We start from the raw sequence: 27,907 nt of genomic DNA on the forward strand, positions 1-27,907 counted from the left end.
AGGGGCTGCATACTGTTACCTCCCTACAGTGACTTGGTTTTCCTCTGGCATGCATAAGGTGCAGGGCAGAGCACCTTGCTTCAAGCAGCGACTGAGATGATTTGAGGCGAAGGGGGTCTCCACTGAAAGCCTGGCTGTTTGCTGGGGCCCCACCTCCTTGGTAGATTCTGAACCCCAGTTCTTCTCTCCTCTGTGACTTGAGTCTGTGGCGTTCTCTGCTTAGCTTTTTGCTGTCTTAGCAGCTGCTTTCTGCTCAGTTTATCAGAATCTCACCCCACACATGTACAGGTTAATCCACAGGTGCTTCATGGGGAAATTGCATGAAAGGGGGCTCACTTCTTTGTAGTCCCCTGTTGATCAGGATTTTGTACTTTCAAGTCCTGGCTGTCCTTGTAGCCCTGGACTCCCCTGCGTATGTCAGCAGCCCTGCTTCCTATTCAGCCTGTATGTCCACAACCGGCTCACAAACACTCCAAGGAGGAAGAGGACGTACAGCCGCACACATGGGCTCACTGGATTTGTTTCTCCTCGCCGCCCAGGTCTTCATTTCTCTCCAAAGCTGTCACCCAACTGTGGTGGCTGTGTTGCTTCGTCTGGTCATTATTGGTATTTTCAGCAGAAGGTTTAGTCGGATGTGAGCTTCAGAAGTAAAAGCAAAAACCCCAGCTTGTCCATGTGGATGTATTTTCTGCCAATCTTTTCTCTATGCACATATATACGAGGTCTGCCAATTAAGTTCGCGAACTTATTGCAATGATGTTGCTAACCTTTTTTGATATCAGAGGGAGTCTTCATTATGAATTTGTACCAACTGGACAAACAGTTAACCAAGTTTACTATTTGGAAGTGCTGAAAAGGCTGCATGAAAAAGTTAGACGACCTGAACTTTTCACCAACAATTAATTCATGGCTCTTGCTTTACGACAATATACCAGCTCACACAGCACTGTCTGTGAGGGAGATTTTAGCCAGTAAACAAACAACTGTATTGGAACACCCTCCCTACTCACTTGATCTGGCCCTCAGTGACTTCTTTCTTTACCTGAAGATAAGGGAAATATTGAAAGGAAGACATTTGGGTGACATTCAGGACATCAAGGGTAATATGACGACAGCACTGATGGCCATTCCAGAAAAAGAGTTCCAAGATTGCTTTGAAGGGTGGACTAGGTACTGGTGTTGGTGCATAACTTCCCAAGGGGAGTCCTTCAAAGGTGACCATAGTGATATTCAGCAATGAGGTATGGAGCACTTTTTCTAGGATGAGTTCGTGAACTTAATTGTCTGACCTCGTATCAATGGTTGTGTTTCCTTTGTTGACAATATTTCTAGAAGGATCTTTGTTTCTAGAAGGAAATTTAGAGGCGAAATGTGCATTCCCCTTAGCAGAGTGGCTCAGGGAGTAACTGTCCTTGGTAATTTGTCCTGCGGTCCCTTCATTTTCCAGGTGCATGCCTGTTTGTGTGGCCATAGAACGTGGCTGAAAGGGGCGTTAAGTGTCATCTGTATCTCTCCCCATTATACTTGTGAGGACCCTGAAAGCCCAAGGTAGAAAGAAACTTCTGTGGCTCTGCCGTGAGTTAGGGGCACAGCTGTTGTGAACCAGGGACCCTGACTCCCGTCCCACTTCTGAGCGACAAGCAAGGCAAGGGTCCTTCTGGGATCAGCCCACTAATTAAAAGCCTCCTTTCCTTCCCACAACACCCAGGATGTGGCTGCTAAGGTCTCCATTTCGTGGGGTTCAGCATTCTCCTTGTTTCTAGAAGGGCCCAGCCCGCATGCAGCAGAGGACACTGGGAAGGCTCTCAGCCTCTGGCAGGGTGGCCACTCATGCCCTTCTCTCCGTTCTCCATTGCAGGCTGCGGGAACACCATCGGGCCACCATCAAGGTCATTCGGCGCATGCAGTACTTTGTGGCCAAGAAGAAATTTCAGGTGAGTCCTGCTTCGAGCCCTCTGCCGGTGCCCCAGAAGCCCTCTCATGCCCACGGTGGAGGCTGTGAGGTCTCCATTCCCTACCACTTCCGAGACTTGACCCCTCACCCGTCAGGTATCCTGCGACGGCTTCATTATCCGTCCCCAAGACAACAGGGCCCTGGAAAGACACATCCCTCCTCCGTCCTGGCCCCTGAGACCCAGCGCCTTGCCACAGACTCACAGAGCCTCCGGGGCTCATCACCTCTCCCCTGATGATGGCCAGGTGGTGTGGACAGGACTCAGAGAGGGTGCAGAGCCCACCCACATTGCCTGGGGAGGAAGTGTTGTCCCCGAGCCTCAGAGCTCTTGTTCCCCATCTCCTACCCTGTGTGAGTCAGGAAAATGGAGGGGAGACCTGGCCCTGCTCTGTGCCCTGGGCGGTGGCCCACCTGTACAGGGAGCGGTGGGTCTCCTTGGCGAGGTGAGGCTGGAGGCCATGGGCTTCCACTCACCATCAACGCTTCCTTCCAGAGCTGAGTCTACAGTAGCAGCCCCTGAGCCCCTGGAGCCGAAAGCCCCAAAGCAGGCCAGTTGGTGGCAGGCTCAGCCCCCTCCTTCTGCAGTGGGGATGGTCTTTGGTCCAAGGACAGAGGCCCAGCATGCAACCTTAGGGAAAGGGACCCGCAGGGTGGTCATTCTCTTTCCAGAAGGCTTGGCCACGGGTGCCTTTAAAAAGTGAGTGCCCGACAGAGTCAGGGTTGGGGGACCCCTGGATCTCGCAGCAACGCTAGATCCCCTAGGGCTTCTCTCACCCAGCAGGGAAGGTGGGGGTGACTTGTTCACATCCCCCAGAGGGGTCACAGCAGGGCTGGCACGAGAGCCATTGTTGCCAGGCTGCAGCATTGACACGAGCTCCCCACCCACTGCCCCCTAGCAAGCCCCCACCCACCCGGGTCATGGAGCCAGCCTCAGTGGGGGTCCTGGGTGTAGACTCCACCCCAGGCAATTCTGGCTATTTCTTCCCCATCTGTAATGGGCACAAGAGCCCGAGGGGTTAGCATCTCAGGCCTAGCCCACGGCAGCTCTCAGGCAGCCTCCTCCACGATGCAGTCCCCTGGACTAGCCCCTCGGCGGTGAGGCCCTTCCTGGCGCCGAGCTCCTCCTGCAGCCAGAGCAGCGTGTGGGCCCTTGGCGCCACTGCCAGACACCTCTGAGGGACGGTTTGCACACATGGTCCCTCACGGTCGCTCAGTGGTGTCCTGCTGCCTGCCCATCAGCCGCCATCAGCCGGCCGGGGAGGCCTGTCTGCGCACACTGGGCTGGGCTGTCCTGAGGCTCCTGCCATGGCCTGGGACGTCTCATGGTCAAGGCAAGAGGCACGGCCACTGCTGGGAGGTTGCCTGACAATGTTCTGGGCGAGGTCTGATGGCCCCGGACTGAAGGTGTCTGGATTCTGTGGCCACACCTTCCCAGGGTTCTGGGCCACCCTGGCAGTGCCCAGCAGTGGGCAAGGAGCTGAGGGGCCCGGGGATGGGAGGGGGCTGGCTTCCTGGCAGTGCCAGCACCCTCCTAGGCAGGAAACCCCCTCCAGGGTCAGGTCTGGGCGGAACTGTCCCCCAAAACCAGAGGAGGCCCTGAGAAAGGCCAAGATGTGTCACCCTTTTTGGAGAGCAGCCTGGCAGGGACAGCTAAAACCACAGATATCAATCTGGGGGGCAGAGGGTCAGTGGGGGCTCCTCCAGGATGAGGATGGTCCCTGGCCTGAGAAGCTGGGCCGCTGTGGCTTCAGAGCAGGACCCTCCCTGGAGGGCAGAGCCCATGACCCACTGCCTAAGGCACAGTGGGGACATGGGGGGCTGTGCCAGGGTGGACACCAGTCTTCCTGGGGGCTGCTTCCAGGGTCTGGGGTCTCCCAGCAGAGTAGATGGAACCTTGAGGCTCCTGGCGGCCCAGCTCGGGGGTGACGTGGGCAGTTTCTAGCTCAGAACAGAGATTATCCTTGGAAGGCGGGCACCATGGGCTGGAGCAGACTTGGGCACTGGTAGACACTCTGTCACTGAAGTGCAGACGAAGAAACTGGCTGCTGGCATCAATGGGAGCTCCGCACCCCCTTCCAGGTTCAGGGTCCCTGTTCTGCCTTGGGAAACAGGCCCGGGTCCTGCGAGTGACCCAGTAGGCCTCTGGAAACAAGCTGGGCAACCTCGTCTCCCTGCTCTGTGCCCCTCCCCTGTGTACAGGCCCCAAGGGGGCCCTGGGAGTGGAGGTGCTCCTGGGAGCCTCCCAATTTGCTCTTATGGGGTACAGAGGCTCGAGCAAGGCCAGGGGCTGGGGCTGCTTCCAAGCTCCCCAACTGGCCTTCAATTCCAGGAGCAGCGTGGAGGCCTCTAGGGAGGAGGGACCTACTGAGGTGGGGGCAGTGGAGGGAGCCCCAACAGTGAGGGGCTCCAGGGGCTCCAGGGGCAGCCTCCACTCTGGGCCCAGCTGTCGGGCTGCCTTCCCTCCCCCACAGCAGCCTGTGTGTTTGTCTGCCTGCACCCTACCCCCTCTAGCCTCAGGGGCTGCAGACATGGCGGGTGGCCCCCCTGCCCACCCGGCTGGCCGCCCCACTGTCTGGCCAGAGGAGCCAGAGCCTCTTAGCCTTTCAAGTTTGCCTTGAACTCCCGTGTCCACCGTCGGTCAGTCTGGACAGCCCAGAATTATCTCAACTCATCTCAGCCTCCTGCTGCTGCCGCCAGAGGAAATTAGCTCTAGAGAGAAAGCTGAGATGGTCTTTGCAGCCAGGGCCCAGCCAGCCATTTGACAAAGGCCCAGGAGCACTGACCAGACCCTGAGGGGAGCTCGGCAGCTCCAGGCTAAGTCCCAGGGGTCCTGGGTGTCAGCTGGGCATCGCTGACCCTTCTGTTGTCTCTGCCCTGGACAAGGAGAGGGAGGGGAGGCCCTGCTCACTGGCCCCACCCGCCCCGCTCCTGCAGACTGCACACACGTGGGCACACACATGCACACGCGCACACACACCCTTACCCTGACACTCCTACCCGCCCTCGTCACTCACACTCACACGGGCACACAGAGGTCTCTAACATGCTCAGGTACCCAGTCACCTGCACGCCGTGGCCCATGGCCTCCCGGGCTGGCTGGGTGACCAGCACAGGGACTCACTAGGCCCGGGCCAGGCCTGCACCACCTTGAGCTCTGAACCCAGCCAGGCCTCACCCACGTGCCTGGAGGTGCCACACACCTCCCAGAGTCCTTTCACTCCCAGGAGGCTGATCACCTTCAGTGTGTACTAAGGAACAATTCAGAGTCTGGGCTCAGCCACAGCTCCCATCACAGCCACTTCTGGCTCTTCTGGCGTGGGCTGGCTCAGGACTCCCTCACCTTTCTCACCTACCACCCTATTTTATCTTTACTCTCTCCCTGCCAGCCAGAGTGAGGCAGGGCTCAGCATCCCCATGTTACAGAAGGAAAGAGCAAGGCTTAGCATCTTTGTCTCACAGAAGGGAGGAGCAGGGCTCAGCATTCCTGTCTTATAGGTGGGAGGAGCAAGGCTCAGCTCCCCAGCTCACAGAAGGGAAGAGTAGGGTTCATCCCCCGTTTTACAGACCAAAAAGCTAAAACCTGGGTGTATTATCACTAGCCTGTACCTTAGTGCCATTTTTATGACTGTCATTAAGCTGAGTGTGTGGAGAGCCAGAGGGTCTGCGTGGCCCTGGGGTCCCATGACAGGCTTAGTGATGTGTAGGGTGTTCCTGAAGCAGGTCCTCCTGTCGGGGGCACAGCTGTGATGTCGAGAAGGTGGGCTCTATCCCAGCACCCCCATCTCAGGGGCCTGTATTCAGAGCCCAGAGAGGGGCTAGGTATTGCCTGTGAGGGACTTGTCTGGTGGATCCTGTGGGGGCAGGGCCCCCAGGACTTCTGGTGCCCAGCCCCCAGTAGGGAGGAGACTGCCTCCCTGCTTTGGCATTCCTGGGGTGCAGAACAACTTTGGGAGTAAGAAATCTGCTAATCTGCCAACACTGCGGGCAGAGCCCCTGGGCATGTCTGAAGGTACCCACACATCTGAGGGGGTGCCTCATCTTTCTGGGAAGGGAGAGGTAGCCACGCCCTCAGATCAGGATAGCCCCCGTTTGTGGGGTGGCACTCCCAAGAAAAGTAGGCCTCGAGTGGGCAAGGAGGACGTGTCCCCCAGGGCCCCAGGGCTGAGACCCAGCCCTGACCCTCCCCAGCACGAGGCAGTAACGACCCCCATCACTCATCAGTGCTAGTGAGGCTTTCTGAGCCCCTTCCTTTGCCCACTGCACCTCCACAGCCCCGCAGAGAGAGGTGGCCAGTGTCCCCACGTGGCTCTGGCTCACTTGTGTAGGTGAAAGGACTCCCGGGACAGCAAACCCCACTCAGCTGGCCTACTGCTACCTGGGCAAGCCCCTCGGCCCACGGGCTCCTGGGAATGAGGCCATAAATGCGGCTTGAGGTTTTTCTGACATCACAAGAAGCCTCCTTCCCTCTGTTGTGGTTTCTGGTGATTACACCTGAGCCCCGGGGGTACTTACGGGCTCAGAGCTGGCGCCTGTCCCCATGGCCCCAGGCCTGCTGTGGGACCATCCCTCTGCCCCAGCAGCCTTGGAGCCCCAGTGGGACACCGGTCACCCAGAGCAGGCCGTGCAGGCCAAGGCTGTCACCTGGGGTCATCTCTACCCAGCACTGGAGACGGCCTGGGAAGGGTGCATGGTGGTCCACCTCCCCACCCTGAGAAAAGTGGGTGCACCTGCCAGCGAGTGTGTTGAGAGTCAGCTTGGAGCCCAGGCAGGCGGTGGTTACACATAGTTGTGCCCTCCCGGTGGCACTCGGTGGCCATGCTGCCCTCCTGGACCCTCAGCTGAGCCAGCTCTTCCCAGGCTACCTGAGAATGGGGACTGGTAACCTGTAAAGGGAGAGTGGGCAGGCCCCTGCAGGTGAGTGGGCAGGAGGCTGAGGCCCAGAAGGGCCGGCCAACCAGCCAGGGCTCCCCAGCTCCCGGCAGCCAGGCCCGGGGTGGCCGAGCCCCTGGTGACCTCCAGGTACTGCATGCGCTCTGGCCAGGCCTGCCTGTCGCACCACGTGGGTGGTCTCCTTAAATCCCCAAAGACCCTGAGCGCCCACACTGTCTGCTCTCGCTGAGCCAGGGGCCCAGAGCAGGCAGTGACTCCTGCCTTCTGGCCTGCAGCAAGCTCGGAAGCCCTACGACGTGCGGGACGTCATCGAGCAGTACTCCCAAGGCCACCTCAATCTCATGGTGCGAATCAAAGAGCTGCAGAGAAGGTGGGCACGGCGGGGCAGGCGGGGCCTGGGTTGGGGGCGTGCGTGGACCAACACATCTGCTCCCTTCCCACTCCCGCCCCACACCTCCCCCACTGCTCAGAGCTGCAGGACATGTCACAGCCCGGCCCACCCCTCTGAGCAAGGGCCTGGCCGTCTTCAGAACACCCTCAGCCAGAGGAGACACTGCCAGACACAAGGCCCAACCCCTGGGGTCTCCCCACCCTCACCCTGGAACTGGGGACCCTGACCAGTGGGAGCCCACGTGTTCTGGCTTCTGGCTTGGAGCCTGGAAGGCTTGTCCACGTGGAAGCAGTGTGCCCCTTGGGGGCCTTCACTGGCTCAGACCAGCTGTGCCTCCACGGTGGGCTAGCCTGGGAACCTAGCTCCACGTGTCACTGAGCCACCACTGGGACGTAAAGCCCACCCAGCTCAGGACCTGGCCTCATCTTGGAAGGGCCCACTTGCAGGGCTGCCTCTCTGAGTTTGTCCGATTCTAGGGCGCCCAGCCTAGGGCGTTTCCGAAGCAGCCACGATGTACTGGCATCCTGGGGTCCTGTCTGCCCAGGGGAGAAGTCTAAGGGGGCTGCCCTACCACTGAGCCCCCTCCCAGCCCCCTCAGGAGCATGGGCCTCGGGTCTGGGAGGCACCTGGCACGTTTGTGGGTGGCAGTGGTGGCGGCTCCCAGAGGTGGGGCGTCTTGTCGTCTCGCTGGGCACGTCGGCCCTCCTCTCACCGACAGGCTGGGTGTCCACGTGGTGCCCAGGCCGCGCGTGAACGGGTCTCGATCTCCCTCCCTGCCAGGCTGGACCAGTCCATCGGGAAGCCCTCCCTCTTCATCTCTGTCTCAGGTGGGTTTCCGCAGCAAGGCGCTCGGCACGGCAGCCCCTCTGGGGCCCTTTGCCCACCCCTTCACCCGCGCCCCCCTCTCCCCACCATCAGCATGGGCTGTGGGGCCTCCAAAGTTCATGACAGGCAAGGAAAGCCAGGGAGGGGCAGGGGACCCCACCCCAAGCAAAGTGGCTTCAAACGCGCTTTCCCAGGGATGTTCACTTAATGCGAGAACATGTGGGTCCCTTCTGATGGCTTTTCCAGGCCGTACAGGGGGTCCCGTGAAGGAGGGACCTGGGGAGCGGGGGCTGGGGGCGGGGGGGGGGCGAGTGGCCAGCCCAGAACTCAAGCGGCCAGGTGGGTGCTGTTCTCCACCTCTGACTCCTCGTGTCCCCTAGACCGGGCTGTGGTCACATCAGGACAGAGCCCGGCCGGCGCCTCAGGCTGCTCTCGCCTAAGTTCAAGTGGGAGCCGCAGCTGACACTGGAGCCAGGATGGCAGGGGCAGCTGGGGCAGCGGGCATTCCCAGGGCCTGAGCCAGGCCAGTGCTGCCCCAGGGGTGGAATGCAGTGGATCTGCACAGGGGTGCCTCCCAGACCCCACTGCAGGGCTCTCGGGTCACAGAGCCAGAAAGGGTGGAGTAGGCACCGTTCCATGGCTGGCACCCCAGCCCACCCCACCGGCCCCTCCAGCGGCTGAAGTTCTTCCTACAGAAGTGCTTTTAGAAGCTCCTAAGTTCAGGCCTCTGGACCCTCAGCTACTTCAGCCCCTGGGTCCCCTTCCCCGCCCCACCCCCACCATCCTTGCACACAGTCCTGATCCCGGCACTTTGTTCCACAGAGAAGAGCAAGGACCGAGGCAGCAACACCATAGGCGCCCGCCTGAACCGGTTGGAAGACAAGGTAGGCACCAGCGTCCCCCCACGCCACCTCTGGTGGGCAGTGTCCACCGACGGCAGCATTTCACGCTCCCGGCTCTGTCCCGACACTGCCTGAGGGCCTGAGGGCAGGACCTGGACATGCACTAGGGGTCTGGGGTCTCCCTCCTCCCTTCCTTCTGCGCTCAGTGTGGGCACGTCCGTCGTGCCAGGTCTCCATGGTTAGGGCTCACGTCCACTCCATCCGCTGGGCGTGGGTCCCCATGGGAGGAGGAGGGTCCAAGTCCAAGCTGGGCTGGTTTCGTGACCTCTCACAAGTGGCGTCCTTACTGGCAAGTGGCACCCAGTGTCAGCAGGCCCCTCCCTGGAGTAGCCGAGAGACCCCCGGCTCAGGCAGGGTGGGCAGTGCGTCCACAGCTGCGTGTGGCTCCCTAGGCCTCCAGCCCTGTGCGTTTACTCTCAGGGACATCAAAAGCATTGCTGGTGGTGCAGGGGTGCGTCAGGCAGGGAGGAGGGGCTGTGGGCTCCGGGACCCTCCCCTGTAGGGTTCTGACTATGCTGGCTGGTGTGGGGTGACCGCCGAGGCCCTGCTGGGTGTCCAGGTGGGACGCGGGCCTGTGCCCCCTCTGTGCCGCCTCCGGGAAGCCCCCACTCCCCGCTGGGCTCTGAGCTCTGTCCCTCCATCTCAGGGCGGGAGCCTCTTCCCAGGACGTCCTGGGAGCCCAGGGAGGTCTGGGGAGTGGGAGGGCCGCCCTTTGAAGTCTCTGTGGTTTGGAGCAGGCAGTTATCTTGCCCAACAGCTCGTAGGTCTACATGGACTTTATCTGAAAGTAGCTGGGAGGCTAAAAATAGAGGAATTTCGGTTGGGCAGGGAGTGCTGCTGCTCCGTTTCCCCGGCAACACCTGGCTCTGGCCCACGTCCATCCGCTGCAGCTGGCTGTTGGGGCAGGGGCACGGCCCCACCCACCCTGGGCCCCCGGGCCTCGCCCCCTCCCCACCTGCACAGTCTGCCCTGGACCTGGGCTGGTCATGAGGCCACGAGACCAGTACGTGGGACCCGGCTGAGGGGGACGCGTTGTCCTGGTGCCCTCTGGGGCTGCGACTTCGGACATGGCCTGCTGGGGCAGTGGGATACCCACACCCGGGCCCCGCCGTGGGGCCTGGCCCCCCTCAGTCGGCACAGGCCTGAGCAGGGCCGGGCCCCACCTTTACCCAGGCAGACAGCCCCGTGGGACATGTCACTGTCTGGCAGGATGGGAACTGAGACTGGGAGGGGTCAGCCCACCAGGCAGGTCGGGACTGTGGGGGCTCTTGCACTCGGGTGAACGAGACATACCCCTGGCTTTCAGGGTTTGTGTGGGGCTGGCACACCCTGTGAGCTGCAGTAAGCCAGGCCCCTGTGCAGGAGGCAGAGGTCGGGCCTGAGAATGGACCCGCGTACCCCCTCTCACGAGGACTCCTCACCCTGCCCTGGAGCAGCCCTGGCCACACCAGCTTTCGCTGACCAGCCCCCACCGCTGGCAGGAAACCTGGGCTCCCCAGCAACCCTGGGAGTGGCCTTGCTGTCCCATCCCCCCATGCGTTCCCCCCTTCCCCACCTCCTGCCCAGGTCCAGCTCTACCCACTGCTCTGCTCTCCCGGCCTTTCTTATGGCTTGACCCACTGCTTCTCAGGACAGGCCACCCCTGTAGACCCATACTGGAGCCTGGTGTCCTCTGGTGTGACAACAGGCAGGAGATGGTCCCCTGGAGTAGCGGCCACCCTGCAGCCCGCAGAGGTCTGAGGACCAGGACACAGCCCTCCCTCGGCCAAGGTCAGGGAGGTGGGCTGAGGTGGGGCCAGCGCTGGATTTGCATCCCAATTACTGCACACGTGTCTTCAGACCAGAACAACAAAGGAGTCCCTGATCCCTGGGGCACGGTTTGGAAACAGCCCCACCTCGGCCTGTCGGCTCTGCGCCCAGGAGAGGAACCAACAATCTCAGGGCTGGGGGATGCGGGACATTCACAAGCCTGGCTCTTAGGGAGACTGGTCTGTGCCGTCTTCATCCCCCTGTACTGCACACAAGAGCTGGAGTCATTTGCCAGGGTCTCTGGGGGCGTGAGCAGGGCCACGTCCACACTGAACCGCAGCCCCTATGTGCCCAGGCACCCATGGAGAGGGGCTGGGCCCAGGCGGAGGCTGCGGTGGGCGGCAGCCAGCTCAGTCTGCACTGACCGATGCCCCCCTTGGGGACCGACCCTGGGAAAGGGCCTCGCCAGGCCCAGAGGGCACAGTGGCACGTCCTGGGCCCCATGTTATCGCACTTATCGCTGCAGCCATCGGGACCATAAACAACCCCCTCGCAATCCTGCTGACTGCGGGAAGTTGGGGCAGGAAATCCAGCAGCCGCCGGCCCTCAGGGGCCCAGCAGACCAGCAGCAGTGGCAGTGCCAGCCGGCCGCCAACCCCAGCCAGAGCCCCTGTGCCTTCCCCAGCCCCGCCCAACTAGCCTCGGGCCGGAAGGGAGCCTGGCGCTGGCGGTGGGAGCCAAGGCTCCAGCCCCCAGTTCAGGCCTCAGCTGTGACCGGGGTCCCATCCAGGGCTGGCTCGCTCAGCTGCAGGAGGAGGGGCTCAGAGAGGAGTGGGAGGGGGCCTTTGGGGTACACGACCCCTGGCCCCTACTCTTGGGAACACATCCTTCTCAGTTGTCAGGAGCCTGGATGTCCACTTGTGGGGAGTTACCAGGCACAGCCGGCTCGCTTGTTCAGGGGCCCCTTCTCCCCCTTCTCCTTAGCTCTGGGGGCCACATGGCAGAGAAGGGCCCCACGCACTTCCTGGGCTGGAGCCCTGGCCACAACTCTTGTCTGGCAGCGGAGCTTCTGCTCCAACTCAGAGCCCCGACCAGCCCTGTTCCTGGGGCACCTTGCACCCCTGTCCCAGCCAGGCCTGTCTGTTCAGCCCACTGCACTCCGGGGGTGTGGAGAGCAGAAACAGAACTCCCCTGCAGCCCACGGCCCTCCTCGGGGGGCACCCCCCACCTCATTGTTTCGCCGTGAAGGGAAGGGCCATGAACCACTTTGCTTCTGTTTAAAAATCGCCAGAATTGCGGCATACTCTTCCTCATTGTCTTCTTTGTTCTGGAAAGGACTCTCATTTGCCCAAATAAATCCTCTTTTACAGGTGTGGAAACTGAGGCTCAGGGAGGGTGAGGAGTTGCCTCAGGCCACATGGCTAATTAGATGAAGAGCTGGTCTCCGCAGAGGCCACAGATTGGGGTGGAGGAGATGAGATGGAGAGACAGAAGAAGCCAGAAAGTGTGTCCTAAACATAAGGGGTCCGTTCGAAAAGAGGCCGGGTATGAACGCTGAGGGCCGAGGTGGGGGCTGGGTGGGGGGAGCAGGAAGGCCCTGGGGCTCTGGTAGTCAGGGCGACAGCACAGATCCCAACAGCTGGAGGGTGCCTGTCCAGGCCCTGGGACAGGAGTCCTGAGAGCACTGGCCCCTGCCCAGCCCCCAGCCCGGGTTTGTCTGGCCCACCCTGGTCAGGGCTGCTGGCTGAGGAGGCAGGGGTCCCGCCTCCCCCCTTCCCCTGGGTTCTCTTGGGACCAGATGGAGAAGAAGGCTGCTTTAACCTTTCTCCCCCAGCGTGCATTCTTAGCTGGTCCCCAGGACCTGCTACAGTGTTTACGTTGAGCCCTGTTTATTTTGCAAGCTCAGCTCACACTGCTTTTGCTGATACGAGGAGCACAGTGGGCGGGGAGAATTTCTTTCTTCTCTGTTCTTGCCGGAAATGTTCATGGCTCAGAGGCGGATATAGGGAAGTCCTGGGTTTCCAGGCCCCAGTTCAGAGGGTGTGGGTGGGAAGGGGCCCCCCACCACCTAACACTCTTTTCCACCGTCTCCTGGCCAGGAATGCCCTCCAGCTTGGGACCCCCACCACCCCAGCTGCCCCGGACCCCTCCTCTGGGGCCAGGAACTCCCAGGGACCCTGCATTTGGCATCTGCCCCAAACATTGCTCCTCCTGCTCTGTCCCCTGTCCCAGAGGGATGACTCCACCCACCCAGGCCTACAAGCAGGATCCCAAGCCATTGTCATCCCAACAACCCCCCACACACACACACCCCCGAGATCCTCCTCCCAGCCCAGCCCCACTCCCTCCCTGCTGAGCTCCCACCTTTATTATCCGGTGCTTAGATGATTTTCCCAGACATCTCTGTGGTCTCCAGCCTCTCCCCCTTCCCACCCCCCACCCTCCACATTGTATGTTATTTCTTAAACACTCCTGAGATCCGCTTGCTAACATTGTCTTTGGAATATTGTCTGTGTCACTATTTATGTGTGAGGCTCACCCATGACATAATGTTTCTTATACCATCCTCGGCAGGTTTGGGCACCAAACGTATGTGAGCCTGGCAGGGTGACTTGAGAAGGGTCCTCTTTTTCTATGTTCTAGCATATTTTGTGTAGGGTTAAGAATTTCTTCCCTTCAACGTTGGGTGAAATGTAGAGGTCAAGGCATCTAGGCCTGGCGCTTTCTTTGTGGGAAGGTTTCTAATTCTGACTCCGTGACTAGCGCCGTTATGGGCCCGTGCGGCCCTTCTCGCTCTTCCCACGTCGGTTTGGATAAGGTGTGTGTTCTAGGGATTTGTACGTTTCATCGCAGTGTTCGGATCTCTTGGCATTTGTCATTTCATGTCCGTATCTTCAGTAGTTGGGCACCTTCCTTATTGCCGGTTTTATTCATATTTTCAACAAACTTCTGCCCCTGTTGTAGTTGCGTTTTGTCATCCCTCCCCTTTGTTTTCTTCCTTCTGTTTTATACTTGGACATAATATATTGCTTAGTCTAACTTCTTAGGTTGGATAATTATTTCTCTCCAGACTTTCTAGGTTGCTCAGGTGCTCATTTAAAGCCATGCCTGTTTCCTCTAAATCCCACTCAAATTGCGCCCCCCAGATTTGATATATGACATTTGCTTTTAATGTTCCTTCACTTGCATATTTTCCTAATCTCCATTCTGACTTCTTGTTTTTTTTTTCTCAGGAGCTGTTTATCAGCATGACTTTTGTCAGGGTTATTCTAATGGCGAGAGCTTTGTAATGTTATTGCTCTGTGGTCAGAGAAAGTCATCTGTGTGCTGTCAGTCCTTTGAAACATTCTGAACTACGTTTTAGGGCACAGTATGTGGTCAGTTTTTGTAAATGTACCTTCTGTACTTGAATACAATGTATTCTGAAGTTGTCCGGTGCCGTGTTATGTTTATGTCCATTAGCACAAGCTTGTTAGTTGTTTTGTTGAAACCTATACCCTGACTAGAATATGTTTTGCTATAGGATCTATCATTACTGAGAAATATCTTAAAATTCCAACTACCATGGAAATTTGTCTAGTTTTCCTTACGTTTCTGTCCATTTTCACTTTACATGTTTTTAGATCCTATGATTAGGTGCACGTAATATTGAAATTATTATGTATTCACTGCTGGGTTCAATGTGTTATAATTACTTAACTCCCTCTTTATCTCAGGTAGTGTTTTTTTCCCTTCCAGTCTATTATCATTGCTGTACAACTTAATTTTGTTTGTACACCTTTTTTTTAAAGCTTTATTGGGGTATAATTTACGCCATAAAATTTATTTAATTTATGCCATAAAATTCACCCAGCATAAATGTACAACAAATTTTAGTAAATTTGTAGTTTGAAATGCAACCATCGTGAAAACTAACTTTTAGAACATTTTCAACAGCCCCGCAAGTCCCCTCAATTCCATTTGTAGTCATGGCCAGCTCCCACGCCCAACCACAGTCAATCACGCGTCTGCGTTCTCTCTCTGCACCCTTAAACTTCCGTAAGGCTAGAAACTTGCCCTTTCTGGGTGTTTCCTATAAGTGGAATCAAACAATGTGTGGTGTCCGTGTTTGGCTTTTTTCACACGGGGTAGTGATTTGAGGGTCATCTGTGATGGCCCCGCCCCTCTCCCCTTTGTAATGCTGAATAGTCCTCTGTTGTGTGGCTGGGCCACATTTCATGTACCCATTTGCCAGTTGATGGACATTTGGATTGTTTCCAAGGGGGGCTATTGTCAGCACTGCTGCTGTGAACTTTTATCTACAAGTGTTTGTATGGACATACGTTTTCCTTTCTCTTGGTGAGGTGCCTACGCATGGAAATGATGGGTCATGTGGTAAGTTTCTGTTTAACTTGCTAAATAAACCTCTAAACTGTTTTCCACAGGGTCTGGACCATCTCGATTTTCCATCAGGCACGTAGGAAGGTCCCACTTTCTCCATCTCCTGGCAAACACAGGGTACCGTTGGTCTTTTTTATCTTAGCCATTCTCATGAGTGTGTAATGGTACCTCATTGTGGGTTCGATCTGCATTTCCCTAATCACTAATGATGTTGGGCAACTTTTCATGTGCTTATTAGCCATTCATAGTCTTCATTCGTGAAATGTTTATTCAACTCTCTTGCTGATTTTCTAATTAAGTAGTTTGTTCTGTTATTCAGTCGTAAGAGTTGTTTATAGGTCTAGATACAAGTCCTTTATCAGATATATGACTTGCAAATATTTCCTCCCATTCTGTGGCTGTCTTTTCATTTACTTAATCGTGTCTTTTAAAACACAAAAGTTTTAAATTTTAATGAAGTCCAATTTAACTTTTCTTGTATGGCTCACGCTGTTAATGTTGTCTCGAAGAGCTCTTTGGCTAGGCCAAGGTCATAAACAGTTTCTTCTATTTTCTGTTCTAGAAGTCTTATCGCTTTAACTCTTACATTTAGGTCTATGACTTACCTTGAGGGGTGTGCTTTGAGGTAAAGTCTATGTTAAGTTTTTTTGGGTTTTGTTTTGGTTTGGTTTTTACTTATAGATATCCAGTTGCCTCAGCACCATTTGTGGAAAAGGCCATTTCCTCCCCATTGAATCATCAGGGCACTTTTGTCAACAATCAATTGAGCATACCTATATGGTTTTATTTCTGGACTCTCAGTTTTGTTCTGTTGATTGATATGCCTCTCCTTAAAACCACATTATACTGTCTTAATTATTGTCGCTTTCTTGTAAGTTTTGAGATCAGGTAGTATAAGTCTTCCAATTTTATTCTTCTTTCTCATTCTAAGTCCTATGAATTTTTGCATGAGTTTTAGAATCAGCTTCTTAATTTCTACCAAAAAAATGTAAAAAGACTACTGGGATTTTGGTAGAAGTGTGTCGACTCTGTAGGTCCATTTGTGGAAAACTGACATCTTACCAATACTGATTCATGAACATGGTATATCCTTCCATTCATTTGTTCTACTTTAATTTCTTCCAGTGATGTTGTATAGTTTTCAGTGTACAAATCTTACACATCTTTTGTTAACTTTACTCTGAAATATTTTATTATTTTCGATGCTATCGTTAATGGAATTGTTTTCTTAATTTTAGTTTTGAATTATGCATTACAAATATATAGAAATAAAATTATTTTCTTATATCAAGCTTGTAAACTGTGACTTTGCTGTTATTAATTTTAGTAAATTTTCTTGTTGTCATTGATTTCTTTAGGATTTTTTACATACAGAATCAGGTCATGTGTATAAAGACAGTTTTACTTTTTCCTTCCAATCTGGATTCCTTTAATTTCTGTTTTTGCCTAATTACACTGGCTTGAACTTCCAGTAAAATGTTGAGTAGAAGTGGCTAGGGAAACTGTTACATGGAAAAGCGTTCTGTCATTCACCCATTAGGTGTGATGTCAGCTGTGCATTTTCTGCTAAATGTTGTTTATCAGCTTGAGGATGTTTTCTTCTATTTCTAGTGTGTCCAAGCTCTTATCAGGAATGGATGGTGGGTTTTCTCAAATGCCCATTCTGCATCTTTAGTGATGTCGCATGGTTTCCATACCTTATTCTGTGAATGTGGTGTAATACATGAATTGGTTTTGGAGTGTTAAACCAAACTTGCATTTCCCACTTGGTGTATAATTTCTCTTATATGTTGCTGGATTTGGTTTACTAATATTTTGTTAATGTTTATATCTGTATTCATAAAGGATATTGATCTGTAGTTTTTTTGTGGGTTGTTTGTGTGGTTTTTTTTCTGATTTTGGGGTCAGATTTTTAAATTCACTTTAGTCCTAGATATACATCTTAGGTGACTTTCATCAACACTATATGGTTGGGTTTTTTAAAAAGTCATTTAATACGTTTGCACTTAATGTAATTTCTAATAAATTTGAATTGATTCTAGCAGTGTATTTTGTCTTTCCATTGGTACTAAACTTTTTAACGTTTAGTTTGCTCCTCTTTCTTGCCTTTTGTTGGATTAATGATTATTTCTCATTCCATTTCTCCTTCTACTGGTTTTGAAGCCATTCTATTGCCATCTTTGTAAAGGTTAACCTAGAACATTTTAAATGGATATATAGCAGAGTCAATTGCTATCTCTACCCACATCTGTAATAAAATGAGGACCCTGGAATGCTTTAGCTTCAATCATTCTCCTGCTGACTTATATGCTTTGTTGTTATATTATTTTCGTTTCATTGTATTTATCTTTTAACCCAATAATTCATAATTAGTAGTGTTTTATACAATCAATATATGTTTAAATTTGCCTCTTTTGTCACTCATAATTTATCTGGGCTCACTTTTTTCTGGCTGAAGTATTCGTTAGAATTTCCTTCAGTGAAAATCAAAATCTCTCAGATTTTATTTGTTTTAAAATGACTTTTTTACTGTTGTTCTTTAAAAATATTTCCACGGAGTATAAAACTGTAGGTCCTAAGTCACCACAATGATTCTTCTCTTAGCACATTGAAAATGCTATCCAACTCTTCTATGGCTTCCACTGTTTCTATCGAGAGCAAACACGAAGGTGAGTTGTTGCTCCCTGTAAGGCGATGTATCTCTTCTCTCAGGATGCTCTCAAGGTCTTTCCTTTGACTCTAGCATTCTGCATTTTTACTATGAGGCATTAATGGAGAGTTTCTTTTGTTCCGTCTGCTTGGAGTTCAGTGAGTTTCCTTAATCTGGGGTTTGGCGTCTTCTATCAGTTCTGGATTTCCCTCAGCCATTACCTCTTCAGATGTTGCTTCTGCTCATTGTCTCATTCTGGAATTTTCATTCAACATGTGGTAGACAATCTCACTCCCTTCCATGACTCTTAATTGCTCTCTTTTTTAAAATCACTTTGTTTCTCTGTACTGTGTCCTTGATAATGTCATCTGATCCATCTTCCAGTTCACTAATATTTCTTCATCTGCATCTAATCTGCTGTTAAATCTGTTCGATGAATTTTAGATTTCAATTATTATTTTTTCTATTTATGGAAATTTTGTTTGGTTCTTATTCATACTTGATCAATAATTTTACAGTATCTTTCTCTTCACTTGTATATTTAAACTTAAAAATTTTTTTCTTGACATGGTTGAATGTGGTATTTAGTTTCTGTTAATTCTGGTATCTATAGTCTCTGTGAGTCTGCTTTGCTGTTTTTTGGGGTTTTTTTCTTGCTGTCATTCATAGTGTTTCCTTCCCTTTGAGGGTTTTCTTCTTTTAAACCGTAAGTTCACACATGTTAAAATTTATCTGTGGGAATTTTTGAGGCCTAGTGTGAAGTTGAGGTCCTCAGGGAAGATCCATGTTTATTTCTCCCTTTGCTGGACACCTCGGAGTACTCCCAGCCCAGACTTTAAACTCTAGGCTCAAAGTTTTCCAGACCACCCAAGTGGTGTGCATTTGGGCTTCTAAGCCAAGCATGGATAAGCTTGTGGATGTGAATTCTCAGGGCAAATATTGTTCTACTTCTCTTGGTGACAAGGTGATTTTCTTCACAGTCTTCTTAAGAAGTGGGTTGTTACTCATTGACCCTCACACTGTATGTAGAGCACTTTGGGAACGTAGTCCCAGCTTTACGTAGGGCTCCACTGTGAGACTTCCTACGTGGGGCAGGCCTGGGCTTGGATACCTGGCCATCTATCACCTGTGAGACTAGGAAAACCAAAGCCCGAGTTTACTCAGTTTGTCACATGCCTTCAGGGCACCTGTTTCTTCTGTGGGTTCCACTTTCACTGTGTGTTCAGCCTCTAACCTCCTTTGTTTCCTGGTTAGTTCATCAATACCAGTGAGTCTCCCTCTCCAACACATGATCAAACAAGCTCCACTTACAGGGGACAGAATCAGGATTTTGAAGATGGGATTTTTCTGGGCAGCCTGGGTGTCATGGCTGCCATGTCCCCGATATCTGTGCTGGTTCCTGATCCTTCTGTGTTCTGTCTCCCCGTGAAACTTGCAGCTACTGGGCAGTAGTCATGTCTTGTTCATGCTGGTCCCTTGGGTCTTAGTCATAAGTGGGTCTTGTGCTGGGATTTGAGGGGATCTGGGTTGGGCCACTAGCCCTCAGCAGGCTGGACTGAGAAGGTCACTCTTTTCCAGGCCCTCTATCGCTCGGGGAGGAAGGAATCCCCTGCTAACTTATACTGAGACCAGCTGGCCTGCTTCCGCTGGGAGCCTCTAGACCAGGGACCAGCAAACTGTGGCCCATGAGCCAAACTGATCTGTTTTCACATTAAAAACAAAACGAAACAAAAAATAGAAGAATGTGCCACAGAGATTGTATGTGATTCACAACTCGCATGGTATTTACTGTCTGGCCCTTTCAGCAAAGTTTTCTCACCTCTGACCTAGGCCAATGATGGTCCGTAGTAATAAAACGGGAGCCACAGATATAACTGAAAATTTTCTAATAGCCACATTTAAAAAGAATAAAAATAGGTTAAATTCATTGTAATAATATATTTTATTTAAGCCAATAGATTACATATTCAAGTGATAATATTTTTAATCAATTTTTTTTATTGATTTTCTTCAAAAGTCAGTGTGTTTTACACACATGGCACATCTCAAGTCGGATGCTATTTTCATAAGGACGAACTGGTCTGCATTTAGATATCAAAAAATTTACAGTTAGAATAAAGGAGATTCTCATACCTAAGTCACTCCAAACAACAAGTTTTCCAACAACTCAAGTCGGGATCTGTATTTCAATTTGAATTTGTTAAAATTAAATCAGATTAAAATTTAGTTCCTCGGTCTCTCGAGCCACATTTCAAGTGCTCGGTGGGGAGACGGGGCTGGTGATTAGGCTGATGGACAGGGCAGCTCTAGGCTGTCATGTCCTCTCAGGCAGGCCCGACTGTGGTCCCCGGCATCTGACCCAGGCCAGGCCCAGGGAGGTGCTTGGCACACACCGACAGGATGAATGAGTACCTGGTGCAGGGCAGACAAGGGGCAGCTGGTGGGGAAAGCAGCATCTTATAGCCCCAGCACCCCCTCCTTCCCCCCCCCTTACCCCCAACAGAAGCTCATCCTTGCAGACCCCTCCTGGGCTCCCATTCCCTAGAATCTCCCCTGAATTCCCTCCCTTGAGCCCCCCGAGCCCATGGCCCACGTGTCCCTGAGGTCCCTAAGGCCCATCCACCTGGGATTCTGTTCTTACACCCACATCGGTCTCCCACTGGCCTCGGCTCCCAGGAGGCTATCAGGAGCAGCGCTGGCCACATGAGGCTGCATTGCCACTGCCCCCAAGCACCAGGCCACCTTGGACTCCATCAAGCACCTCACCACCAGCTCAGGCTGGTTGCATCAGAAAGTCGGGCGACCTCAAACAGGCACCGCCAGCCCTGCTCCCCCTCCACCCTGCCCCTCTGCCCAGCCCCCCTACTTTCTTCTGCACCCCCCTCCCTGCGCCCCGCAACACTTCTCTCTTTGCTGGTGAGCTTCTCTTGAGTGACACCGCCGTAAATAGGCAAAGGCGTGGGGCTCTGACTGATCAAAGGGCTCCCTTCAGAAGCCGTCATTAGTTGCTATTCTGGGAACTGGTTATTTTAAGGTTCGTGTATTTTTTCTTTCCTGAGGAGCCGACTCAGTAGATGGTGAGGTCCTGAGGTGCTGGCTCTTCAGTCAAACCACACAAGCCCTGTTTTGTCTAGGGTTTCAAAGATAAACCTATAATGAAAGCGTCAGTTGACGCTGAACACCACCACCCCCATTCCCGGGCAGAGGTAGGCAGGCCTGCCAGGGAGTCCCTGCGCCCTGCTAGCACCAAGGAGACTCGATGGCCTCCTGGGATGGAGCTGCTGTGCTTCTGGAGGGAGCCTGAGGTCAAACCATCAGGCCTGGGCTGCTTGCGGCCGCTGGGAAGTTGTGTCCATCATTGTACGGCCAGGGCAGACCCCAAAGACCCTGCCAGGAGCTTGGCTCAGGAGGTTTCTTTCAATAGGAGGCCCAGCTTTGGCCAATAACCCTCTGTGGGAAGATGCCTGTCCTCCCCAGTGGCCAGGGGAATGCACACTGATGTCAAAATTTAAGAAAATGATAATACTCCATGCTGGCGTGGATGTGGGAAAATGGGTGTTCTTAAATTTTGCCAGTGAGGATGTGAATTAATGCGGTCACAGAGCTTCTGGAAAGGAGTCTAGCAACGTCTGTCTATTGGCATTAAAAATACATGTACCCTTTGATCCAGCATCTCCACTTTCAGGAAGGAATGCCCCAGGCTGGGGATTTACATATGAGGACACATCCATCCCACTCTAGTGTGTAACAGCCAGAACCAGGAGCCACCCGACTATAATGAGAGAGTTGACTCAACAGAGACACCGCCCAGGTACGGGGCATTGTGCAGACCTAGCGCGTGATGCAAATGAGCCCGATGGCTGTCCCCTGCTCCGCGGGACACCTATGCTGAGTTGCTAAGTGAGAAACCTGAGATGCCAAACCCGCGACCCCAGTTTGATGAAACCTTGCCGACAAGGCAGCGATGGGGTGGGCACCGCCCGGCTCTGGGGCGTTGGGATCGTCTGGGCAGTCGGCAGCCTGTGTGTGGTTCTGAGATGCTCCGTCCTAGTCTGTCTGAGGTCGCCAGGCCTGGTAACAGCCGGTGTGCACGTTTGCAGTTTCCAGGTGGAGGTGTGTCAGAGACAAGGTGGCTGCCGTCTCCCTCCAGCCTGCTGCTCTGGTCCTGTCTGTCAGCTGGGTCCCCCACCAGGAGAACTGTCCCTCTATCTCATGACCCCTTCCCCTGAGGCCCTTCTCAGGGCCCTGGGCTCACTCAGCACCTACCATCTGTCTCTTCATCATTGGTCTGAGCCTCCTTCCCCTCAGGCCCTCTCTGTGCCAGGATTGGGGCGCAGTCTATCGGGGCGGAGCCCTCTCCCAGGCCTGAAGACCAGCCCCAGCTCTTAACTACTCCAGCCTGGAAGTGACACACACATCCCTTTGTTCCTCCCATTGGAGAGAACGAGTCACATGGCCCCACCCAGAGGAGTCTGGGGAATGTAGTCCCAGCAGGACAGCTGTTTTCCAGCAACCCGAGGGGAAGAGCAGGAACCTTTGGAGTGTCCATGCTATAGGACATCTGTCTGTCCACCCATATGCTTCCAGTGGCAGCAGACACACCCCATGACTTGGGCCTGCCCATCTGAGCACGAGGTGGCCTTTGCTGCCAACCTGTTCTTGCCCACAGACCACTTACCTGAACAACCCTTTCCAGGACCGCATGTAGTGGCCACCCATCAAGGGGGATGATGACAGCATGGCCAGAGCTCAGCCCTCTAACCCCACGGGAGCCCTAGAATAGCACAGCACCCAGGAGGCCCATGGCTAGACTCGGTTCTGTGGGTCAAGCCCCGCCAGGGTGAGGGAGCACCCAGGGAGAGACGCCGGGAGGAGACCCATGTCTGGCCATCTAGCCCCCAGCTTGGGCTGGCATCCCGCGGTCAGCGGCAGCTGTGATTGCACAAAATGGACAAACGGGGGTGACGGGAGGGGGCCGTGGTCAGCCACAGGATCAGCAGTGCCATCAGAGCCTTTCTCTCTCCATCCTCGTCCCCATGGTCCAGGTGACAGGGCCGGAGCAGGATCCTCTGGCTGAGGGGCTGAGCCACATCTGTAGGGAGACCCCTCACTGAGGTCAGAGAGTAGGCAGCCCATGACAGCTGGGGTGTCAGGATGGCCCACCAGCAGACATGTCCCCTCTGTGCACCTAAGTTCTGCAAGACTTTGTGAAATCACATCCCCTCCCATTTCAGGGACCCGGTTTCTCCATCACTGAGAGGAGGGCATTGGTCAGGTGGCCTCTGGGGGATCTGCAGGAATTCTGGACCCTTCCATCCATCGTGGGGGCAGGGGGCAACCCTCAGGCCCGTGTGGTATCTGGGGGATTTTGCTGCCAGTTGGCCACCACTGTGGGAAGGAAGTCAGAGCTAAGTCTGTACCAGAGCTGGAACCTGGAGCTGGCATCAGGGCTGACGCTCAGGGCAGTGCCCAGCTGGCCTGTCATCTGGGACTCTCCTGATGTGGAGGCAGGAGACAGAAAAGCTGGCCTCATGGCTCACCCTTACTGTCTCCCAATCCCCCAATGCACCACTTCCTGGTCAGCAGCCATACCTCCCCCCCCCGCCATTGGCACAGGCCATGACGCTCGGCCTCCCCGGAAGGAATGTGGGTGATCAACCTCTGCCCTGACCCCACTGTGGCCTTGGACAAGCCTCCTAAGTCCAAGCCTCAGTTTCCCCAGCTGCACCGTGGCCTCCTGCTTTTCACGTCCTCAGCAGCCTCCCGAGAACTTTCTTTCTTTCTGCACTACCCTTCCTCTTTCCTGGGTATTTCTCTGGCAGTCTGTCTGGGGGACGGTCCCCCCCCCCCCAACGAGGCCTCTCCTGAATGACTCTATTTATAGGCTTCAAGTTTTGGCCAGAAAGGAAACTTACATTTTTAAAAATTTAGCTCAAGTCCGTGTCAACTTCTGTGGGTTGACTGCTGAGCGAGGTGGGGCGGGCACAGATGGCCGTGTGTGCCCAGATGCGGGTGCACACGGTGGCCGTGGGTCCTGCGCGAGCTCCTTGGGGATGTGTAATTGCGGGGAGCTGGGCTGGACCAGCGTCTGCGGGGCGGCCTCAGTCTTTGCGGCAAACCCTCCTCGGCCGCCTTGGCCAACCTCAGAAAAACATGTATTTTGATCAAAATGGGCCCTTTTTTAAACTTGTCACCCTGCGGGTCAGGGCACAGCCTGCCCCCGGCCGGTCCTGCATATTAAGCAGTGGCTTGGTCACCACCAAAAATAGATGTCCCGGCCCAGAGGCAGGGATGTCCCCGCCCGCCAAGGGCGGGGACCAGCCAGAAAGGGGCAGCTCACCCAGGCCCTGGCCGTGGGACTCTGGCCACAGCAAGCCCTGAAGGAGGCAGCAGGGACATTGGGGGCTACCTCCCCTTCAGGGTCTGCAGAGCTGGGCCAGGGATATGCAGGGGTGGGAACTGGGCGGCAGCCACCATGGCCCTGAGCGATGGGGTCCGAGTGCCGCCCTCGCCTGCCCAGTGCTGGGTGGCAGGTGGATGCCAGCAGGTCCACAGCCACAAAGCCACATCCAGCAAACTGTGGGCGTCCTTCTCCCTACCGGGGCCCCGGAATCCACAGGCCTGGGGCCTTCACGTCCCTTGGACACCAGTGTCCACAAAATGGCTGCCGCTGCCGCTGAGAACTGGATGCAAACCCACGAGCCGCGCACGGAGCTGGTGTTTATTCTGCCGAGCGGACAGCCTTTCGTTGCCCAGGTTCCAAGTGCTCCAGAGGCAGATGGAAATTTTTGTGGATTAAACCCCGCGCTGAGGCGCGCCGGGCTGTTTGGGTTGGCAGTGCGCTCCCTCCCCACCCCGTTCCTCATCCGCTGCTCCGCCCTCATCGCCACCAGCGCTTCCATTCATGCCTCCACTCCCGGACCCCTGCTCCACTGCTCCAACGGCCCTGCATCCCCTCCCTCACTCCTGTGGCCTGGAGGAGGCGGCCTGGAACCCCCCCCCCAAGTTTGGAAGACGCTGCAGAAAGAGGGGGACCGATGAGCAAGGCCTGTTCCACAGGCGCCTTTCTCAAACTGGGGGCCCCTCTGACCTCCAGGTCTTCCTCTGTGAAATGGGATCCAGTGAGCCAACCAGGCAGGCCACGTATGGGGCGTGCCTATGGGCCCCGCATCCAGAAAATACCCAGTGCACAGGCTCTGTCATGGGTCCTCCTCTCAGGAAGGCTAAAAGTCCCCAGGGCAGAATGAGGGCAAGGAAATCTCTGTGTTCAGTCAGGAACTGGGACTTTGGAAAGGAGACGGGAGGGTCTGCCGGTCTGCAGGAAAGAGGTCGGGGGGGCAAGGGAGCAAGGCATGTGGATATCTGGGGGGACTGTGTTGTGGGCAGAGGGCACAGCACATGCAAAGGCCCTGGGGTAGGACTGTTCCTGGCTTGTTTAAGCAAGAGCAGTTCAGTGGTGTGGCCAGAGCCACACGTTAAGGAGGCGCCTGGGGGTGGGAGCAGATAGGTTAAGGGGTGACAGACCACCAGGCCTGGGAGCCACAGGACGGACTGGAGACTCCACCTGGGGGGGCGGCCTCGGGGCTGAGGAGGGCCACGATCAACTCATGTTTAGCTGCATGACTCCAGCACATGGACAGTGGACTGAGAGGGGCAAGTGTGGCTGCAGGGCGACCTACGGGGCCGGTGCACACCCCCCTCACAGCCCTTCCCCTGCTCCCTACTCACTGCCACCTCCATCCTGGGATGCAGGCTGGTCAGCTGCACAGCCCCCACTCTGTTCCCTGCCAGCCAGGAGCCACAGGTCAGGTCTCACACATAAAGAGCTATCTGTGTAGGCAGTGAGATGGCCGGTTGGCCTGCCACCCGCACAGGGACTCTCTCTCCAGCAGGGCCACCCACCCCCTCCTCAGTGGGGCCTGCGGACACCCCTGGGCAGAAGCACTTCAGGGTGGTGCCGACACCCAGGAGACCCATATCACCTGGCCATTCTCGGGCCCCAGGGCCGGAGCTACACCTGAGACAGGGTAGTCAGTGAGACCTGGGCAGAGCACGTCTGGTGTCAGAGGCCCCACAGCTGCAAAAGGCATGCAGTCTTACAGGCGCCCACGCAGGGCCTACCTGAGTGCACCAGCAAACACACAGGGGCTGGGTTTTAAGACTTTTATGACGTTACCTTTGATAGAGGGACCACATCCAGTGACCAGGGGCAGACTGCACTCATTGGGTCCCATGAGGGTGTCTTCTCGACTCTGCGCCTTCCCCAGAACCACGGGTGTCCTGCAAAATGAGGCCCTTCTGGCCTGGACAGCGGGAGCAGAGGGTGAAGAAGCCAAGGAAGGAGTCATTCTCCAGCAGGACGCACATTCATCCACATCCATGGGCACCAGCTACACGCAGGTGTTGGCGCTGGGGACAGGACAGACCGGTCCCTGCCCCTTGCAATACTCAGTCCAGCAGTCCGAGGAGAGGGACATACAGAATGACTTGTAATCACCTGTTTCCCAGCATGAAAAAGGGAGCGTACCAGGCAGGCAGGGGGTCCGGGGCCTGAGGCCAGCTGGGAGTGACGTGGGGTGGGAGAGTACCCAGCGTGAGCAGCCTGTGCAAAAGCCCTGGGGCCCGGGGGGCACGGCCATCTGAGACTGTGGTAGCAGGCCGGTGGAGCCCCGAGAGTGAGACTCGAACCAGGTCCTGCCAGCTGAGTGAGGGAATTTAGAAACTGCCCTAAGAGCCTAGGGCGGGGCGGGGGCGCAGGGCGTGCAGTAAGGGATGGCTCTGGCTCCTGTAGGTGAGGGTGGGAGCCCCGAGAGCAGAGAAGGGCTGCAGTGGGATTAGGGCAGGCTATGGGCACCGTGGACCAGGGTGGAGACCTGTGGGGTGATAGCCCACCGTCCGCTGGACTGGACAGGCAGACCAAGAGAACAGGGTGTCGAGAGGGGACCTGGTTTCTGATGTGAACACCTGGGTGCGGGTGCTTTGTTTGGAGGGATGTCAGGGGCAGGACAAGTCAGGGGAATCACAGATTCTGTTTTGGACGTGTCCGGCGGTCAGTAGAACCCCAGCACTAAGAGATCAGGTGGAAAAGAAAGAAGGAAGGAGAGGGAGAGGGATGGGGCCAGGGAGGAGAGGACATGGCTGTGGGCTGGGCAGGGGACAGGATGGCTTCGCTCTGATTCAGGCCAGCACTTCCCCAGCCCTGAGTGTGGCCAGGCAGTTGGAGTCTCCAGGATGCGGGACCTTAACACAAGAAAGGGAAGTGGGTGTGTTCACCAACTAGAGGGAGTGGCTTGACATCACCGACTTACCTTACCGGTGCAGGGGCCCTTGGACTGGCCATTCCCAGGGACAGGTGACAAAGGTGGCATGGACAGGGGCTGCTGTGGGCCTCTATCTGCTGGACAAGGGAAGGAGCCTAAGCCTCTGGAGTCCTGCTCTCCTGGTGGGTGGAAAGTTGGGGAAGGCCATGGATTCCTGTCTTTTAAAGGCAAAAGGGCCTCTGTGAGGATGGGGCGGGTGTGCAGGAGGAGGCGTGGGAGGGCGTAGCTCACCCGCAGGGAGGCGGTGTGGGATGGCCCTAGTTGGAACCCAGGAAGCGGTTTGTTTGAGGATTCGAGCACCGTGAGCCCTTTAGGGTGCCCAAGGGCTCGTGTTGCCTGAGTCCCCTCTTGCTCCCAGATATGCTCAGATGTATCAGTGCATCAGATGAGGGAGCTTGGCCACGTCACCTTCCCACTCTGCCTCAGTGTCCCTGTGTCTCCTCCCTGCTTCCGGTGCTTCGAGATTAAGCCGAAGCACCTGGAACAGGGACCTCTCTCTCCAAGGGCTGGAGATGGAGCGGGGTTCACAGGCCCTGCCACTCCCGGGCCTGCAGTTAGTGGGACTCGGCTACTTTTTGCGGAGGCCACTGACATGGCCTCAGGACCAGATGAGCTGGCTCCTCTGTCTGTCACACTCCGTTTTCCTCTGTCCCCTACAATTGGAGCTCTGCAACCAAACCAATCTGCGCGTCTTCAACTCCGACAGCCAGTGACAGAGCAGGAGCTGGAGGGCCAGTGGCCCTGGACACAGGTGGACATTGCCAATCCACTACCCGATCCAGCCTGGCTCCCTCCCTGGCTGGAGCAGACCCTTGGTCCAACCCACCCACTGTACGCCCCTCCGGC

General features: G+C 55.1%; 1 protein-coding gene across 3 annotated transcripts in view; it reads left to right on the forward strand.

The window, feature by feature from the left end:
- Nucleotides 1–27,907, forward strand: part of KCNQ1 (potassium voltage-gated channel subfamily Q member 1) — a 310,562-nt gene that overhangs the window by 232,547 nt on the left and 50,108 nt on the right. For 2 of the 3 annotated variants that reach the window (XM_033119432.1, XM_033119434.1), the window contains exons 12-15: nt 1,859–1,934; nt 7,120–7,214; nt 8,016–8,062; nt 8,883–8,944. In XM_033119432.1, coding sequence (XP_032975323.1) covers nt 1,859–1,934; nt 7,120–7,214; nt 8,016–8,062; nt 8,883–8,944 — 280 coding nt within the window. The remainder of the gene's footprint in view (nt 1–1,858; nt 1,935–7,119; nt 7,215–8,015; nt 8,063–8,882; nt 8,945–27,907) is intronic. The other variant, XM_033119433.1, reaches the window with a different exon arrangement.

This window comes from Rhinolophus ferrumequinum, chromosome 11 (assembly GCF_004115265.2).
Source record: "Rhinolophus ferrumequinum isolate MPI-CBG mRhiFer1 chromosome 11, mRhiFer1_v1.p, whole genome shotgun sequence".
Lineage (NCBI taxonomy): Eukaryota > Metazoa > Chordata > Mammalia > Chiroptera > Rhinolophidae > Rhinolophus > Rhinolophus ferrumequinum.